Source organism: Crinia signifera, chromosome 2 (genome assembly GCF_055691185.1).
Source record: "Crinia signifera chromosome 2, ASM5569118v1, whole genome shotgun sequence".
NCBI classification, from domain to species: Eukaryota; Metazoa; Chordata; class Amphibia; order Anura; family Myobatrachidae; genus Crinia; species Crinia signifera.
In genome coordinates, this window is record NC_139218.1 from 373649147 (window position 1) to 373669928 (window position 20782).

The window sequence follows — 20782 nt, forward strand, 5'->3', positions numbered from 1 at the left end:
TGAAATGAATTTTATTAGATCAGAGACTGACCACTGCCTTTATCACAAAACTCTGGGAGAAAAGTTGTTCATCATAGCAGTCTATGTGGATGATATACTTATAGCAGGTCACGAAGATCACATCACAAGTGTGAGAGATCAACTAAAACAGAGATTCAAGTTGAAAGACTTAGGTCCAGCCAATCATCTGTTGGGCATGAGAATTGTTCAAAACTTGCAAAAAGGAACAGTCACAGTCGACCAACAAATGTACATCGAGGCAACAATCTTGAAGTATGGAATGGCAGACTCCAAGTCAGTAAATACACCAATTGACAAAAGCATCAAGATTACAAAAGGTATGTCACCAACCACACCAGAAGAAGCAGAGGAAATGCAAGATGTTCCTTACAAGAGCGTGGTTGGAAGTCTTATGTATGCAAGTATTGGAACCCGTCCAGACATCACTCATGCAGTCAGTCGGGTGAGCCAATTTGCAATAAATCCTGGAAGACAACACTGGATCGCAGTGAAGAGGATCCTGAGATACCTAAAAGGTACAAGTTCCTTGAAATTAAAATTCGCCAAGACAAGCAATTCAAATTTGAAAGTCTTCTGCGATGCCGACTGGGGAGCAGATGAAGATGATCGTCGTTCCCACACCGGTTACCTGTTCACACTGGCCGGAGCTGCAGTTAGTTGGGCGAGTAGAAAACAACCAACCGTTGCTCTCTCAACAACTGAGGCCGAATACATGGCTCTTACAGAGACATCGAAAGAAGCACTCTGGATCAAAGAGACTTTGTGTGAGTTAGGTCTACTTTATGAAGAAGAGACTATCAGTATCGCATGTGACAACAGGGGAGCAATAGATCTTTCCTGTACCACCAAGCATCATGGAAGGTCAAAACACATCGCGATAAGACACCACTTCATCAGAGAACTAGTGGAGAACAAGTCCATCGATGTTGAATACATTGCAAGTGAACAGAATGTTGCTGACATGCTCACTAAAGGACTGTCGTCAAACTTGCTTATTAAGTTCGTGAAGGACTGTGGACTTGTCTAAGTTCAAAATGTTGATTTGAAGTTTTTTGATGTTCTAAATGTCTTTTCTCTCTAACCATGTTTTCGGTTACAGGTATCACAAAAGGACAAAGCACTGTATTAAGTTCTTTTATGTAGCCGAAGACAGCCTTGAGCGAGGGGGAGTGTTAGATTGTAGCGCTCAGCGCCTGTCTCCATACACTGTCTAGTGTAAGGCTCACAGTCTGCCTTGTCCCCTTGCAGCAACGTAGCTAGGCGTCACCTTGAGTGACAGCTCGCTTAAGCGAATAGCAGGGCAGAGACCCCTGACCCTGCTGGCAGCGCTCCCTTTCCTGTTAGGAAGTCCCCGCGTAGTGTGTGCCTCAGAGAGAGCGTGTGTGACTCCATCCATGCTGTTTGTAGCTCCACGTGCACCGGAGCGCGTAAGAGCAAGCCCCGCTGTAATCCCGTTACCAGCGTGACATTTGCACAGGGAGATTCATCATCATTGGCAGCAGCGACGACTGGGAGAGGTACCGCCAGCGTAAACCAGTTGATAGCCATTAACCCTGCACAAGCCAAACGCTACAGCTAAGTAACAACCAGACACTGTGATTCCCAATGTATCAGTTGTATTACTGCCTGAAGTTAACTGCAAAAGTACTGTTGTATCCTACAAGCCTGCCACTTGAATAAATCCTTCAGTTGGTTATATCTTCGGAGTGTGTCGTCTAACAACCACCCTGCACGTACTTATAGACACTCTGCCAATATATGTCACCTCTGGCTTATTCAGCCATCGGTTTTTCTTTCTTTCTGCAATGTAAATCAAATGTTGTTCAAGTACCTCATCCCAATTGCGGAAGTTACAAAAACTACTGTACGACGCACCTGAGAGTTGTATTCCGATCACCCTTCTGTCCTCTTCATGCCAACCCCCCGATACCCCCCCCCCCCCCCCCCCACTGTGACCTGTCTACAACCTCTGTCTTCTTAATTAAAGACGCTGACATTTAGGGAGGTATGAAAAGTATCAAACAAGACAAAGCGCAAATAAGAAAAATAAGAAATTACATTTATCAGGTTCCTCAAGATCTCATCCACTATAAGTCAAAACTATATCTCGGAAGGTAGTAATAATTATGGGTAATATACAATAGTGTAAAGAAATAGAAACAGTCATCATTTTGTTTGGTCCACAATGAATGAAGCCGCAATTATTGCTTTTGTCTCTGGGTGATCTTCTCTGACAAGCGACATAAATAAAATCTGCTTTAAGTCTAATTTTTATATTCATAAATGTGAAGTAATCGCTGTAATTAATATGTAACACGGCCTGTGCTTTATTCCCAATCTAGGGCAACACAATTACTTATGTGCTGGACGGAACGACTGCATTGTGGATAAAATCAGAAGGAAGAATTGCCCATCGTGTCGGCTTAGCAAATGTTGCCAAGCGGGCATGGTACTAGGAGGTAAGAATCCTTTCTTTACTACAGTACTTATAACATAAACATATGGGATATACTGTGATAGAGTTACTGTGAAAGTTGTTGTCCCATTACAACGTTCCTGCATCAGGAGCCTCGGATCATTAGTTTGAGGAGCCTGCTCCTTCCACCATGTACACATCACTCATCTCCTGATATACTCTGTGCTGCTGGTGTACCCTGCTCCTTCCACCATGTAATTCTCGGTCTTTGGCTTCCGGCTGCCTCATGTCTGGCACGCCATTTTTCCAGTGATCTGCGTACGTGCAGTAGGGTGTGAGCGCTCTAGTGCCTATTTACTACTACTATGCCCGACTCCCTTTTAGAGAGAAAGGGGTCCTGGCCGGAGGACCCTGCTCATGGGCCTTCTCCTCTCTTAAAACACCCCTGGTGATTATGATAGTACAAAGGGAGGAATGTAGTACCGCCAGTGGTTTGCAGTAGCGTTGACTCCCAGTTAGCCATTGGCTGGATGAAGAGGAAGTTTACATGATCAGTTTTTGTTTCCCATTGGCATTTCTCAGGGATGTGCAGTGTCCAGTCTCTAGACTCGTTGACACCCCAGCTAAACTCTTAGGAGGTAAATTTACTAAAGCTTCTAAAAATGAAAGAAGGTGATGTTGCCCATTTATGTGCATCCTAAAAAAAAAATGATAGACCAAATCTGATTGGTTGCTATGGGCAATTTCACCTCATATCATTTTCAGAAGCTTAAGTAAATTTAACCCTCAGACTATTAACCAAATTCGGTACTCTTTACCTAGAAGGGCGCCCACGATTTTGATCTTGGGCATCGCAAGGTAAAAAATTGCGTCGGTCGCATCGCATGCGACCAAAAAACCGACGCGATTACCGCGATTTCCCATAGGGAACAATGTTAAATGGCCCACAGAGGCCAAATAGGCACCCTGAAGTGTGAAATGGCCCCCCCAATTGTTAACGCCACCCCACGATCAACGTGGCAAGCGCAGCGAGCCCGCGAGGGGCGGCGGTACGCGTCCTACGACCTTTTCATACCCCCACTATCCACGTCGGCGTGGAGTTGAGAATAGAAAGTGTGGCGAGCGCAGCGAGCCACCGTGCCTGAAGCGTGGCGAGTGCAGCAAGCCCCGCGAGGGGACGCGGAAACCTTCACAGGTATCCGCGTCCCCTCACGGGCTTCACAGGTGTCCGCGTCCCCTCGCACGTGGATACCTTCACAGGTATACTCGTCCCCTCGCGGGCTTCACAGGTGTCCGCGTCCCCTCGCGGGCTTCACAGGTGTCCGCGTCCCCTCGCAGGCTTCACAGGTGTCCGCGTCCCCTCGCGGGGCTTGCTGCACTCGCCACGCTTCGGGCTCGGTGGCTCGCTGCGCTCGCCACACTTTCTATACATACGCTTGGGTATCCAGTAACGGTGTCACATGACAGGGATTCGCAGATTGTTCTTTTTGTCTGGGCCCCTTTCCCCTTTCCCGTAGTGCCTAACCCTTACCCCAGCTCTCACCAGCAGGATTCTGTCCTTTGGGATCTTGCTGTCCGTCTTCTGATTGTTTTCCGATTTTGATGCAACCCTTTAAGACTTCTCTTCATAACAAAAGAATGAATAACTTCCAATTCATAACTCAGCACTCTCCAAAACCCTTGGTCATCACTTTATTAAAAATACAATAAGTTCTTATTTCTTGATCTGTCATAAGACAGTTGTGTTGTAAATTGCTTGTCACAGTGTGTTGGCATTCAGTAGGAACACTTCACTCTCCAACCTGTCATTTTACAGAAACATATTCAGGTTAGCCAGGATGCAGCAGGGAAACTGCAGGGTTTGGTGATTCATGTTAAAATTATGGGTCCCATTTATCAACCAATATTTGTTGCGATTTCCCCGAGAACATGTAGAGCTGCAAATATAAAGTATCACCAATAAGTCTGAAGTGTGGGACCACAGCAGATATATCATATACTTGCTGCTATCCCTCCATCCTGCATGGCTGCAGGGCCGGTGCACGGCGCCTGAGCGCCCCAGGCAGGGGGCGCCAGAAGTGTTGCGGCACGGCTCGGGGGGAGGGTTTGGTGCTGGGAATGATGCAACACGGCTCAACGGGGGTGGGGGGTTTCCGGGAGTGTAGCGGCGCGGCTTGCGCCGGGGTGGTGGTGCCGGGACTGTTGCGGCGCGGTGACCGGGGTGGTGGGTCCGTGAGATGCGATGCTCACATCCATGTTGCCACTCCTGCTGCCACTCCACGGGGGGCGGGGGGAGGATGGGCGATGCGGAGGTGGCCATACCATCCAGGGGGACACCTGCTCCAACTTCCGCCCTCCAGTGGCCGGCGCCCTAGGCAAATGCCTAAAGCTGCCTGGTGGTGGCGCTGGCCCTGTATGGCTGTCAGCGCAATTGCGCATGCACAACAGCCCCGGCACCACACTCGATAGATCGCAAGGACTAGTTCCTCTCGTAGCCCCCGTCCCCGCCTGTGCCAGCTGATACATTTTACTTATGTGTTTAAATTCTGCAATTCATTGTTGGGTGCTAATATCATGCTCCGATCGCATTACAAATGTGATCAATAATAAATGAGTCCCTAAACAATTAGTACTGTAAGTGCCGCTCAGTGGATTTCAGTCAGCATCCCGGCGGTCATGATTCCCACGGTCAATCTACCGATTGGTTCATCCCGACTGCCTTGAGAAGACCAGCACTGGAACTTCAAAAGATTCAGGATACTGTCATTGGAATACCGACAGCCGGCATCCCTATCGGTGAGTAAGCGGGATAGGTTAGGGTCGGGCCGGGGAAGGGGGGTTTAGGCGGGGAGGGTTAGGGTCAAGCTGCAGGGGGAGGGGGAAGAGTTAGGGTAAAGCTGCTAGAAGGGAGGGCTAGGGACGTCAGGTAAGTATACTTACCTCACCCCTGTTGGCAGTACTATTTATCTGGAAAAATAGGTCCAGAAACTCCAGGTCTGGGGGTGGATCAATTAAATAAACTAAATAAAATAGTGTGCCCAAAGCATTTACATTCAGGTAAAAAACCCTGAAAAACCACATGTCGACCTTTTGACTGTCCACCTCAAGGTTCAGGAACTGAGTTCCTGCTGGTTCCTGCTGAAAAATAGCACTGCCTGTTGGGATGCCGGTGTCAGTATTCTGACCGCTGGTCATCTGTATGTTCCCATTCAGTTATAGGAGAGTTGCCCAACAATTAGAGACCATTTCACGTGTGCTACATTTGTATCTCCAGGTTAGCAGTGTGTCTAGTAAGTACTATAGGTTGTTATAGTTTGAGTTCTCACCAAGCCGAATAGCCGGGTAACAGCACCGATAGAGCGCAGGAGCAATAGGATGAGAACCAAGAGAAAATCTTACAGCAGTTTCTGTTGTCAGGAAAGGGAAGTTCTGTTCTTGGTGATTATATTATATGATACCGGTTGGCTACTTTTGCCAAGTTACATTTAGCAATCAAGTAGGAGATTTATTGTTCAGCAGCTCATACAAGTGTTACAGTGAGGGCTGTATCACCATCTAGCAGGCCTATGCCAGCTCACCCATTATATCACTGAGGCAGCACTGAGTATGAGACGGGCGTCTGCATTCCAGGCTGTCTACTGCTGGCATTGCTCATAGCAATTACCAGCCCCAGAATGCCTGGAATGCACTAGAATGTAATCTTTCACCGGCAGCATCTCCAGCCTTCTCGGTTCTCACCCTCCCCTGCTTTTTCCTCCAGTGCTCTCCTAGTAGCACCGGTTTCCAGCCATGGGGTATATTTACTAATAGGGGACTTCTATTTAAGATGGGATGTTCGACATTTACAAGCAAAATGTGGACATGGAAAAGATTGACACAGGAAAAGGGGCGACATAAGTAGGAGTCCACGGGCATGGTAAATGTGCCGAGCGCAGGGGTAGCGGACACCTGGCCAAGGGCCTTGTGAGCGAAGTGAGCAATGCGAGGGGCCCAGTGCACTAATAAGACGCCATATGCCAAATGCACATAAAAAGGTGAAAAACTCATGTCAACCTTCTCATGTGCCGACCATTTCCATGTCAGTCTTTTGTCAATTCGACTTTGCTAATGTCGACCTTTTGCCGTCGACCTCATGACTGTTGCCCTAGACATTGGGGGTTATTCTGGTTCACTCGCAAAGGCACAATCCCTCTCTAATGGACAAAACCATGCTGCACTGCAGGTGGGGCAGATATAACATGTGCAGAGTTAGATTTGGGTGAGGTTTTACTTCAAACTGATATCTATATTGCAGTGTAAAAATAATGCAGCCAGTATTTACCCTGCACAGAAACAATAAAACACCCAAATATAACTCTCTCTGCACAAGTTACATCTGCCCCACCTGCAGTGCACATGTCCATTAGAGAGTGATTGTGCCTTTGTGAGTGAACCAGAATAACCCAGTTTTGTCTGTGAGCCTTACCACAGAAACAATGGGCCTGATTCAAACCAGTTTGCGCTGCTGCGAATGGCCGATTCGCATAATCATCCATTCGCAGCCTTGGGTGTGGGCAAGAAATCATTCGATGTTTGGTGACCATCGAATGATTTCTCCAGTGTTCGCAGATGATAGGTGCGAGCGGGACGGCAAACATGTGGCTCAACGTGCCCGCTCGCACCCTGCGTCTGCACATGTGCAAAAATGCACCTGCGCAGACGCAAAACGTCAGACCCGCGTGCGAACACACGGGGGACCAAAGCAATGGGAATAACCCCCTTACTGACTGTGCGCGGTGGCATTTGCACTTGTTACAGCGTATACTTCATACACAGACAAAACTTTATTAAAACCTTTAGAAAAACGTTTTGTAAAAATGGATAGAAAACCTCTGTCAGGTGAAATGTGAGCAGCTTAGATAATACCTGGAATCTGGAGCCGGCAGGACCACATTGTGCTTGAAGTTTGTTAGTACAGGCAAACGCCACAGGAATTTCTTCTGTGTTCTTTTAAGTGTAGAGTGTTATTGTTCCGCGATTTCTTATTATAGAGATGTGTAAAGTCCCATGATGTTTCCATCATTGCAGCAGCAGCTATTGGCTTCCTAATCGCAGAGGTGGCAACGTGTGATTGTTTCATCTGTCAAATAGCTTGGAACTACTGTATAAAAGACCTTTGATTTCTGAATTGTGTTTATTTTATAAGCCGTCTCTGCTCTATGCAAAGTGATATCTATTGTAAAGTAAGGTTGTTGTATTTCTGGATATTGGGGGTGATTCTGGTATTAGCAAGTCAACTAACCCACCGGGTTAGCAAATGCCCGCCCCCCTGCTGGCACTGAACATCCCCGCCACTTTGCGAGAATTTAATGTTTTTCCCCTGTCCACAAATAGTGTCCCCAGGCAAACGCCCCCTGCCCGCCTCCGGACCGCCCCTTCCCCCTGTTCGAACGCCTTGACGACTGTGCATGCCACCAAGGGTGTCCACACAGCAGCCCTGTTGGCAGACATTCCAAGCAAATGCATCTGGGAGTCAGCATCTGAGAGGAGAGAGTTGCATGCAACATAAGCAGTGTCTTGTAGGTCCACCAAGATTGGCCATGAGATTGGGTATTGGGGGGGCGTGGTTAAATCTGGAAATGCATGTCCATGCCACCCCAAGTAATATTTTTAAGAAAAAAATAGTATGTGTGTCACCTTCAGCAGCTATGTGACCTGTTCTCCGCCGAAAAGCCTGGTTAATTTGTACTCTGTCCCTCTCGCCACCTCTGATGTCGTGATGCTAGAAGGCAAAAGAATAGAGTGGTCACCCGAAATCAGTCCAGCCGCACCACCTTTGAATGGTGAGATAGAGCCTTGATTGCCCCCGTCACTTACATGGTTGTATGCTTTTTAATACTGTAACAGCCGATTGCATTTGCACGTTATGAAAAATTCTGTTTTCATGTGTAAATTGTTACATGTCATGTTTTAAATGTCTAATAAATCTTGTCTTCTGGTTAAAAATTTCCCCTCATTTGGGTCCAGAAAATAATTATCCACTGGACTGATAAAAGCGCCATTTCGGGTGACCACTCTATTATTTTGCATTGAATCCAAGAGTTGGTGTGTACTGTTCATTTGGGTCACCAAAAGGCTGCTATATCATTACCAGGAAAATAGTGCGCATAGATCCCACACAACTTATTTTTTTCTATGATGCTAGAAGGGGCAAGGAAGCCACAAACAGGGAAGTCTATTGTGGAATAAGCAGGTTCCCCAGAAAGCACAGTTAAGGAATTTGGTACACAGTATATACCAGAGGTGGAACTACCGTTGTTGCAGCAGGTGCATGGCAAATTGTAAACTTGGGTTGGACTGGAGGAGGGGTGCCCAAATGATATTTTTGCATGTGGGCCAACCACTCACAAGTTCTGTCACTAGTATATGCATAGATGAAATGCAGACTACAGCATCTTTAATGGTTAATATGAGTTGTATAAACTATGAACTTCACACCTATGAAAAGAGATGTGCCAGCTACCATATAATGGGCAATTATTCTTCCACGCTCCTGTGCATGTAATAAAGCGGCAAAGAATGTGCACAACCGGTAACCTGGGCTACAAGTCCTCATCTGTCATATGACTTACTGACATGCCAGATTGCACTAACAATCACACACAGCATACACACAGCGTTATCAGCATATTATGTTCCATAACTACCACATACAATTCACATCATTATCTGTATTCACCACACGAGGCCTGGGGTTTTTATTTTTTGTAATATTTTTTACATTTTATGGTCTTCTCTTTTACTGATTATATTATACTACTACAGGTTGAGTATCCCTTATCCGAAATGCTGGGGACCACAAGCATTTTGGATAAGGGATTAATTTTTTTGTTTTTTGGAAAAAAAAATTTCCCCATACTTACCTCATCCCCTGTTGGTTCCCCGACGTCCACGGTGTCCCCCGGCATCCACAGCGGCACTCTGGTAGCAGTAACTCTGTATTGAACAGTGGCTGACACACAGTGACATTGTGCGAAGGCACAATTCATATATCATTAAACTAACTATACATTTATCGTATACATACTATGGGCCTGATTCAGAAAAGGATGCAGCCGCAGCTGTGTTGTACCAGTCGCCCTGACTGCAACTTTACACAAATCTGTGTGTGTGTGTGTGTGTTCGTATGTGAGACGGCTGCTTTCCACCCCTGCAGATGCTGTAATACTGGGCCTTATTCTAGTTCACTCTTTCTGACAAAATCCTTCTTATGCCCCTTTCAGACCGCACTTTTAAAACGGTAAATTGCCGTTTTTTTACCGTTTTAAAACGGTAATGTGTGCGGTCTGAAAGGTCCAGTCCCACTTAACCGGTTAGAAAATGCCGTTTTTTCTAACCGGTTAAAATGCAGGGTCCTACCCGTTTCTGAACCGGTATTTTAGCGCAAAAATCGGCTCAGAAACGGTATTTAGGACCCAGCCAATGAGCTGGGTCCTAAATTCAGCACAGTGAATACTTAATGAGCGCTCATTAAGTATTCACAGCACTGGAGCCCCCCCCGCGCGTGTCGACACCCCCCGCGCGCGTGTCGACGCCCCCCGCGCGTGTCGACGGCCCCCCCGCGTGTCGGACCCCCCCGCGCGCGTGTCGGCGCCCCCCCCCCCCGTGTCGACTTACCCCGTGTCGGTATCTCCGTTGTGGTTCCCGGCACTGCAGCTCAGTATGCTCGGAAAGCACTTATGAAAAAAGTGTCTTTCAGAAAATGGCTGCCCCCCATACGGAAGACAGTTTTTTTAAACAGGGTTTCCTATGGGGCAGCCATTTGCTGGAAGACACTTTTTTCATAAGTGCTTTCCGAGCATACTGAGCTGCAGTCCACAACGGAGGTACCGGCACGGGGTAAGTCGACACGGGGGGGGGGGGGGCGCCGACACGCGGGGTGGGGGGGGGGCGTCGACATGCGCGGGGGGCGTCGACATGCGCGGGGGGCGTCGACATGCGCGGGGGGCGTCGACATGCTCTCGGTCGACACGCGAGGGGGGGGGGGAGCTGCACGGAGGGGAGGGCTGAAGGCTGCACTGGCTTTGACCCTGTATTTGGAAAGTTTCCAAAAACGGGTCTGCCAGTGTAAAAAAATCGGCACTTAAACGGTAATATACCGTTTAAGTGCTGCGGTGTGAAAGGGGTTTTATCTGGCAGACCCGTTTTTGGAAACGTTTCCAAATACAGGGTCAAAGCCAGTTATGCGGTCTGAAAGCAGCATTAGATGGACAAAACCATGTGCACTGCAGGTGGGGCAGATGTTATTTGTGCAGAGAGAGTTAGATTTGGGTGGGGTTTTACTTCAAAGTAAGATCTGTATTGCAGTGTAAAAATAAAGCAGCCAGTATTTACCCTGCACAGAAACAAATAAACTCACCCAAATCTAATTCTCTCTGCACATGTTAAATCTCCCCCCCCCCCCCCTGCAGTGCACATTGTTTTGTCCATCTAAGAAGGATTTTGTCAGAAAGAGTGAACTAGAATAAGGCCCACTATCTGGTGTCTTTATAAGCCACCGATAGTTGCATCATCTATATTTGCACTAGTTGGAATGCTTTAAGTTTGACAGGTACAATAGGCTGACACATGAAAGGTCAACATTGGTTCCGGTCAACAAGTGCAAAAAGGTCAACACATTTTTTGGGGGTAAAATCTTGTATATTTCATGTTCTGTGACCACCATTACTACAATGGTACTGTAGACCCTCTCTTCGCTCGTCATACTACAGGCAAGGTGGCTTGCTATAATACCGCTTGGCTTGCCACAGTTTACTATTCCCAATCAATGTCTACGTGGATAGTTAATTAAACAAATGTTGGGAATACATTTAAAAACACACACGAAAAATGTGTCCACCATTTGTGTCAACTGCCTGTGTCAAGCAATGTCATGTCGACTTTTTGTAGCTATCGTCCTTTTGTACCTATCAACCTTAAGCAATGTAGACTTTCATCTGTTGGCTTTCAGACATGCCAAAATTCACAGCTTTGCGGGTCATCAAAATGCCGCCCGCATGAAGGTCCACACCCCCCCCCCCGCACGCCAATTGAAAAAATATCGCCGACCATCAAATGATTTTGCAAGCGCTCGTAGATGTAAGACACCAGAGAGGTGCGAGCGCCCTGTGCTGGAAGCGGGCAGGCAGCTGAAATCTGCTGACATCGCTGCCCACCCCCCAGCACCCGCGTCACGGGCGAATCACCATGGGAATGCCCAGGGTCTTCATGGAAACGCCATGAAATGCTGGGCGTTCCAATGGGCGCGATCAGGGCCTGCCGCCCCACTCCCCCGCCCGCACTGCTGTGTTCAAGCGGCTGGCAAATAATCAATTCGCCGTGCCCGCTCGCACAAGGCGTCTTCCCATGCGCAGAAATGTTTTTTTTTAAACTAGCATAAGGGCCAAGATGAGTTCATCCTCAGATACAAATATCTAATAATGAATCTCCTATATATTTGGCTACATCTGTCACTCAAAGTGGGTGTCTGTGTCTATAACGCTCTGTTCCTGGACTTTCCTCTTAATGTGTGATTGCCTTCATCTGTGCTGAACACCTTTCTGAGAAATTAACCTGTTTAAAACAGGTGATGGCAATCATACATTAAGGGGAAGTCTAGAAACAGAGCATTGTGTCCCTCCTGGAGAGGGTCATGTTGGGAGGTATGTGACAGAGAACCTTACCAGTGAGCCCACAGACAGTGCCAGACACCCACTGCCTTCCCATGTTGCCCAGCACTGCTACTCCACAGCCACCAGGTGAGCGCCCCCCTCCCGCGATTTGCGGCAAAACCTCCCCCCCCCGCGCGCCCCCCCCCTCCCGCGATTCGCGGCAAAAACACCCGCGACCCCCCCCTACCGCGATTCGCAGCAAAAACACCCCCGCGACCCCCCCTCCCGCGATTCGCTGCAAAAAGAACCCCCCCACGACCCCTCCGCAATTCGCGGCATAACCACCACCCCGCGACCCCCCCCTCCCGCGAATCGCGGCAAACCCTCCCCCGTGACCCCCCCCCCCCGATTCGCGGAAAAAACACCCCCCCACCGCGACCTCCCTCCCGCGATTCGCGGCAAAATGAACCCCCCCGCGACCCCCCCTTGCACGATTGGCGGCACCCCCCCTGCGACCCCCCTCCCGTGATTCGCGGCACCCCCCCCCCCCCCGCAATTCGCAGCAGCCCCAGGATTAAATGGCACACTGACATGGCTATGGTCGACAATGAAAAAGGTTGACATGAGTTTTTGAAGATTTATTTTTAATTTTTTCATATTCATTGTCATGTGTCGACATGGACACCAATGAAGTGGCACACTTATGTCAACATTTACATGTGTTGACCTTTCTGTGTCGATTTTTTCTTGTGGCGATTCGCGTCACACCCCCCCGCAACCCCCCCTCCCGCGATTCTCGGCACCCCCCGTGACCCCCCACCTCCCGCAATTCGCGGCAACCCCCCACCGGAACCCCTGTGAACCCCGCCCTCCCGCGATTCGCGGCACCCACCCCCGCGACCCCCCCCCTCCCGCAAATCGCGGCACCCCCCGCGATTCGTGGCAGCCCCAGGATTAAATGGCACATGCAAAACACTGGCACGGCTATGGTCGACAATGAAAAAGGTTGACATGAGTTTTTGAAGATTTATTTCATTTTTTGAATGTTTTCATATTCATTGTCATGTGTCAACATGGACACCAATGAAGTGGCACACTTATGTCAACATTTACATGTGTTGACCTTTCTGTGTTGATTTTTTCTTGTAGCAATTTTTTTACAGTGACAATTATGTGCACGTCAACTTACACATCATCAACCAATTCTTTGTATAATATATAACACCTGTTCTGTTTTACTGTAGGTGTTTTAAGTCAGATCTTTTACTGCTACTATTACTGTTTATGTAAATGCATTCTGAATGACAGCAACATCCTACCAGCCTTCTACAAGAATATATAACCCACTAGGTGATTTATCGCGCCCCGTGCCCCCCCTCCCGCAATTCACGGACCCCCCCCCCACGATTCACGCCCCCTCCCACGATTCACGTCACCCCCCGCACACACCCCCCTCCCGCAATTTGCAACCCCCCCCTCCCGCAATTCACGCCCCCTCCCACGCTTTGCGGACCCCGCCCTCTCCTGCGATCCGCGGACACCTGCGCCCCCTCCCTCCCTTGATTCACGGCACCCCCCACGACCCTCCCACAATTCTAGGCACCCCTAAGCCCCTCTTTAGTGCCCCGTATACTCACACACCCCTATCACTACCCAGCTTCCTGCTCTCTCTTTTTAATTAAACAAAACAATACACACCCCCTTCCAAATCATATGCTCTCTATTTAACACATTTCACCTATAACTCAAGTTGCAATACAGGCCATCTGTCATACAATTCTAACCATCTTTCTCATATACAAATGTTCACAAATTAAGGGGGCGCAGCCCCTTACGACGGTGTGAAGAGCGCCCGTAGGGCGCGATGAATCACCTAGTCTATAATAATTGCCTTATTCTAGAATGATATAAATTTTCTCTGTAGGTGTTAATAAATCTGCTGTTAGAGTGCATCGGGGTTAAAATATGTTTGATTAATTAGCGGCATATGATTTCCCGTGCCTGTGACTGTAGTTACATTTCACTCAGCCAAAAAGTCATAACACTTGTTTTGAAAACTTGTATCTATGCAAATGATGTTTTCATGCTAACGTTCTGCTTAATGTAAGAAAATGATCATACAGTATAACAGCCCTTATCTGGGAAGGCCGCCGTGTCCCACAGCTTAGAAACATGTTGCCAGTTACACAGACTCAACCTTGTGCTGATGTTTTGAAAATAGGCATCACAACTGTCTCCTTTACCTAAGTGATGGAGGGATGATGCTGTGCATTGTGTAATACAGGGACAGTGTGCTCAAATACAGAAGATTCAGGGCCGGCTCTACCATTAGGCAGCTGCCTAGGGCGCTGGGATCTTAGGGGGCGCCATTAAGTCTGCCTATCAAAAAAAAAAAATCAAGGATGTCTATGAGGATCCTTGTTGTACTTAATGCAGGTGACTGCTGTGGAACTTGTAAGACCTCACCCCCATACTTTCCCTTGAGGCATGCCTCCCTACTTTGCTGCCCCCTCTACCTTGTACTCTGTTGTGGATGGCAAAGGGGAGAGTGCTCCAGGGAAAGCAAGGGACCACCCGATTTTTGGGAGCATCCCTGCCATTCCGGAATGTTAGGCAGGTAAGCCTTAAGGGGTTAGAAAGTGGGTATTGGTGGCAGTATGGGGGGGTGCAATAGGTTGAAGTTTTGCCTAGGGTGCTGAGAAGCCTTACACCGGCCCTGAAAAGATTACATGGAAAGTGTAAGCAAGGCACGGCTGACTTATAATAGAAATATATGTACATCTATCTTCTAGTTAGAATCCTTTACTATTTTTGAATAATTAATCAAATCCTTTGATTGCCAGTGGAGGCAATTTCTGAGATACCCAAATACCAATATTCAGGATAATGGAGCCAGTTAATTAGGAACCAATTTAATCACTCAGGCACTTTAGGGCTTATCTGTAGTAACATTGTGTAAATGTAGCAAGTGCGATGACCAAAGATGTCAGATCTATGCCAGGAGTAGTTATACCATTGCATCAGAGATGGCAAATTGTCTCACAGCATAACCAGCCAGACAGCTCCTTGCCCGCAAGTGAGTAACTTTGTTTCTGATCAATAACTGCTGCCACATGGTGACATAGACACACTGCACACTATTGTCAGTGAAAGATTCAGGTGTGCTCCCCTAAGACCCCCCCCCCCCCCTCCACCATTCCTGCTAATTGTCAGGAGATTCCAGCCCTGCCTCTGGCCTTTGGCCACCCCCAGGGTATGATGTGTCTGCCCTCATTAAAGATGGCCTTGCCAAAATGGCCACCACCTCCTCTAGCATTCAAAATAATTGTCTCTTCCATGGGCATTTTGGGAGGGACACAAAAGATAGAAGAACCCCAACACTACCGCCATGTTAACCCCTGGGTGGTGACTGAGGCCCCCAGCAGATAACATTGAAAGAAGTGGTGTTGGGGGGCACCCAAGTTTTTGTAATGGCTTGGAGATTCAGGGGGCTGGACATGAAGAGTTCATGGGCAGAGACAATTTTGCACCAGACAGATCTATAATTTCAGATGGCACCGGAGAGAGGGAGAATTTTTGTGAGAGAGACGTGAATGAGATGATCAGGGTTGCTGAAGTGATGAGGCGAGATAAACCTGGAATTTCAGGTGGTAGAAAACCGGAGGGAGTTCAGTGTGATGGAGAGGAGGGAGAGAGGAGGGCTGTGTGCTGGGGTAGTAGGATTAGGGCCGGCGCCACCACTAGGCAGCTTCAGGCATTTGCCTAGGGTGCCGGCCACTGGAGGGCAGTACTGAGCTGTACAGCAGCAGCGCTCCTGCTCCCGGCCCGCATCCCCGCGCTGGACAGCGGTAATCTTCAGGTGGCACCTGCGCCCCCCTCCCCGTGCAGGTCAGCGGCTAGCTGCAGGTTGCGCCCAAACCCCCCCCCCCCCCCTGAAGCGCAGGTCAGCGGCAATCTGCGAGTAGTGCCGGGGGAGAGAGAGAGGGCTCCTGCAGTCTCTGAAGAAAATCAGAAGGGAGGGAGTCCCCGGCTATGTTGAGGGGAGGTAGGGGGGTGGGGACAAAAGTGTCTCCCACGATTGGTGGAAAAGGGGGGGCGGGTGGAGGCAATTCAGATTTGCCTTCACGCCGGCTGTGGCTGTGGTACCGTCCTATATGTTGATCTACGTAATTTTATGGATTGATATTTGATGCCATTATTTGTTATAGATTTAGAGAGTTGGAACAGTACTTAAGTTCCCCTAGTAGGTCACATAAATGCTGAAGGACATCTTCATATGTAAATTAAAACTTATGTTGTGAAGGAATAGTATTTTAACAGAGTGAAATACGGGGATGGTCATTATGAATTCCATGAGAGAACTGAGAAAAAACCTCGGTACTTCTATGTTAGTTGGGCGCCCACTAAGCTATTTGCTCAGTTTTCCGCATCCCCTCGCAGGGCTCGCTACGTTCGCCACACTATATAAAATCAACTCCATGCCGACATGGATAGTGGGGGTATGAACGTACTAAGTATAGTGGGCGCCCAACTAACATATAAGTACCAAAACCTCTAAAGCCAGTCCATGAATCAATATAGGCCCATTACAGTTGTTAACTCTAGGTTCCCTGCAGTAAGAATCAGGGGCACTGAGGTGGAGTGTGGGTATTAGTTATAAGTCAACTAATGAGTATATGCATAGTATTTTACATAAGAAAACTGGGCGTGGGCATGGCCACACCTATCAGATTAGCCCAAACCACTACAGTTCCTGGGACTCATTCAGTTGGTTGGCTGAAGCTTACACTGGTCGTAGGATATGAACACCAGGATCCAGGAAGTCTGCATCTGAAAACGCAGACCATGGCATCCTCAGAATGGAATGGTGCCAAGTTCTGGCCCCCACTCTGCCCTTCAGAGGGTGCGAGTGGCATTACAAAACCCAATCCTAGCAGATTCCCTTCTTAGTCAGAAATTGAGAGGGGACCACTAAATAGGTACCATTTTTAAAACTTGTACTCACATACTGTACCCCTGAGTAGCAGTGATGTCTATTCAGGTAAGACTAAGTACGAGGTTAGGCTTATGGATGTATGAGATAGGAACAGACCACCTAAAGAGGGCAAGTGGAGCTGTTGTCTATAGCAACCAATCAGATTCTTTCTAACGTTATATAGAATGTACTAGATGGCTACTATTAATCTTATTGGTTGCCATGGTTTGCTTTATCTCCCCAGGGATTCTGTATTATGGGATGAAGGTAAAGGGAATGTAAGAGTTTGTAGGGGATGCGGTCATTTGGTCTACTGCATTATGGTAGAAAGTCATTAGGTCGAATCCATTAGGTCGACATGCTAAAAGGTCGACATGACTCTAGGTCGACATGGGAAAAGGTCGACATGATTCTAGTTCGAAAGGTCATTAGTTCGACAGGTCATTAGTTCGACAAGGTCATTAGTTCGACATTGTCTATGTCGACATTCACAAGGTCGACATGGAGTTTTTCACTGTTTTTTGAGCCAACATGTGCCGACAGGCGGTATTTCATGCCCTACCATCCACTAGGGCGTGGTGGGAGAATAAAATAGTGTGCCGAGCGTAGCGAGGCACCGTGCCCGACGCATAGCGAGGCACCGTGCCCGACGCATAGCGAGCGCAGCGAGCGATGCGAGGGGATGCAGTGCACTTTAAACTGTGTCCATGTCGACTGTGTTGACATTCAGGTAAAAAAACAGTGAAAAACCCCATGTCGACCTTGTGAATGTCGACATAGACAATGTCGAACTAATGACATTGTCGAACTAATGACCTGTCGAACTAATGACCTTTCGACCTAGAATCATGTCGACCTTTTCCCATGTCGACCTAGAATCATGTCGACCTTTTAGCATGTCGACCTAATGGATTCGACCTAATGACTTTCTACCATAATGCAATAGACCAAATGATCCCAACCCGTTTGTAGGGGTTAAGTACAAAAGGGCGGGCTACTGTTGGGTTTCTGGTTGGAAGATGTTTTTGTACGACCTTATCTTTCTACAGTAATTTTCATCAGTTTAATTGTCCATAATGCATCAGAGAGCAGCATCTGTACAGAATTGAATTCAGCTAATTACTAGCACTATAAACACTTTGTGAAATTAAATATTGGACTCTGTTTGTTTTGTTTTTTAACTGCTTTATTACTTAGTTTTGTGACTCATTTGAACAATATCTTGAAATACTCAATAGACAGATGACGTAAAATAAACAGCAGTTAGACACACAGATTATAATTAGATTGGAATATAGTTTTATAAAGACAATTGCAACATATTATTTACATTGTAATCCACAGCAATGTTGAAGGTCCTTGGTTAATCAACTGATCAAGGTCCAAGATATCGGGGTAGAATTCCTGAAGATGCAGCCTCAATGCAGGGAAGCCGGCTTGGCTCGTTCCTATCTGCACCTTCTAGATATGGCCGACCTTGGCTTGCTAATTAGCTGAGGGCTTTCATATGACTATTATATGATACATTATGATTTACACTGTAAGTGAGAGGTGATGGAACTTATATTTCCCCTGCCACCTACTCCTACACCCCACCCCATAGATGGAGCCAGGCCAGTGCTAGAGTTTTTGGTAGGGAGGCCAATCCTAGCATCAGGATCGGCGGGATCCCGGGATTTTGGCCTAAAATCGGCGGGCTTTGAATCCCGGGATTGAAGCTTCCAATCCCGGGATTCCGAGATTAGTACACCGAGCACCTTAGTATATGGCTCAGATGCTGCCCCGCTGACTGCTACAGCCACTGTTCGGGACAGTGTACTGTGCTGCTGATAGGCATGGTGGCACCCAGGTTGCGCAGCCCTGCCACCACCATGCCTGTCAGCAGAGCACACTGTCCCGAACCCAGGTGCTTGGCCTCACGCACGTTTTGCCGCTCCGCTCCCACTCGCCCACTGGAGATGGTCGGACGTCCTTCTGCTGCCTGTCACCACCACCACCGTAAGTGACAGGACAGGACAGGGCAGGGAGGATTGGCAGGGGTGGGGGGTTTTATAGTGACATTTGGGGGGGGGGCATTTATAGTGACATTTGGGGGCTGGGTCATTTTTATGGGGAGGCCAATCCTAGGATCCCAGGAATCCGGAGATTGAGCATTTTTCAACCCGGGATTGAAAAAATGCCCCAAGATTGGCATCCCTAGTTTTCAGCAACCCGGGTTTATTTGATAACAGGAACAATATTATTTAATTTTGGTTAATGTTGTCCCTGATATTCATTGGTGCTACGGTGTGTATGGTAAAATACCACCACATTTTTATTATTTTTAATTTATGTTGGTTATATGTGAAAGTTATATTAAAACTTTAACCCTTACCGCAGACCACATTTATCACATTACCCGTGAGGAGCTAGAAATAGACTTCATACAGATATTGTATGAAATTCGGAAGTAAATTATTACTTTTCATTGTACCCTTGTATTTTCATGTATTGCTAATTCACATTGTAACCTGTGTAGCCCACCCAAGATGGCTGCCTCCCTTGGGACTCCCTTGTGTAGAATGAGCAATGACTGGTTCTGATGATTCAGCAAGAATCTCTTGTGCTCCCATTGTGTGTAAAAGGACCTTCAGCACAGTATCCCACTCCCTGGGCCACCAATGCTGGGAGATATGCATATTACTCAGTCATTGATACATCCACGTAGTTTCACAGAACAGATGTTGCAGCAAACATGACAATTATAATTCTTGTGTGTGTGTGCGCAGTGTCCAATCCATTTCCAAAGGAGCCTTGTATAATGACTTAGAGAAGCTGTCATGCTCAACCTCTCCTTATATAAACAGGAAATTGACCACCTGTATTCTGAGTGCGCTAAGCACAGTGCCAATAGCATGTATAGGCCCTTATTCTTGTTCACTCGCAAAGGCAAATTCCTTCTCAAATGAACAAAACCATGCTGCACTGCAGGTGAGTGGTGGGAGAAGGCATCATGCCCGAAGCATGGCGAGTGGATGTGGTACACAGGGTCCATCAGCGGCGTAGGGGGGGGGTGCTGTGCATGTAGGGGCGCCGGGGGCTGCGGTGATATAGTTAACCCCCCCAATCCCCCGCAGACTTACCTATCGCGCTGGTCCCGGCGGCTCCATTCTTCTGCTGAGGACCACCACAAAATGGCCGCCCCCATATAGCAGACAGTTCTCTGAAACTGTCTGCTGTATGGGGGCGGCCATTTTGCAGTGGTCCTCAGCAGAAGAACGGAGCCGCCGCGACCAGCGCGATAGGTAAGGCTGTGGGGGATGGGGGGTTTGCATAGGCGGCGAGGTGGCGGGGCGGCAGGGCAGGGGGGTAGGGGTAGTTTGCGGGGCGGCGGCGGGGGGGCGCCCAAAACGTAGCTACGCCACTGGGGTCCATGTCGACTATTTGAATGTCGACCCAATGCTTGTGTCTACCTTAGTGATGTCTATTTCATGCTTTGACCTAACCCCTGTCGACCTTCTGGGATCGACCTAAATTGGGTCAACACAATGACCCATACCCGGAGAAAACTGCTTAAAAAGCACGATTACTACAGAGCCGGCCTCGCCATGTGAATCTCCGCATTTGAATGCGAGTGTATATCTACACTTACATATCCACTCGCATGTGGCCGCATGGAGGAAAAAATATTCGATGGTCGCCCCCCGAAAGGCTTCCACCCCCTTCCCGCTCACTATGGAGCGAATGCAAGTGTGAAACTTG

General features: G+C 47.9%; 1 protein-coding gene across 1 annotated transcript in view; it reads left to right on the forward strand.

Annotated features, from left to right (window-relative positions):
• PGR (progesterone receptor) overlaps window positions 1–20782 on the forward strand; it is a 105509-nt gene that overhangs the window by 26174 nt on the left and 58553 nt on the right. Inside the window, exon 3 of the mRNA XM_083170081.1 lies at window positions 2364–2480. Within this exon, the coding sequence (XP_083026207.1) occupies window positions 2364–2480 (117 nt within the window). The remainder of the gene's footprint in view (window positions 1–2363; window positions 2481–20782) is intronic.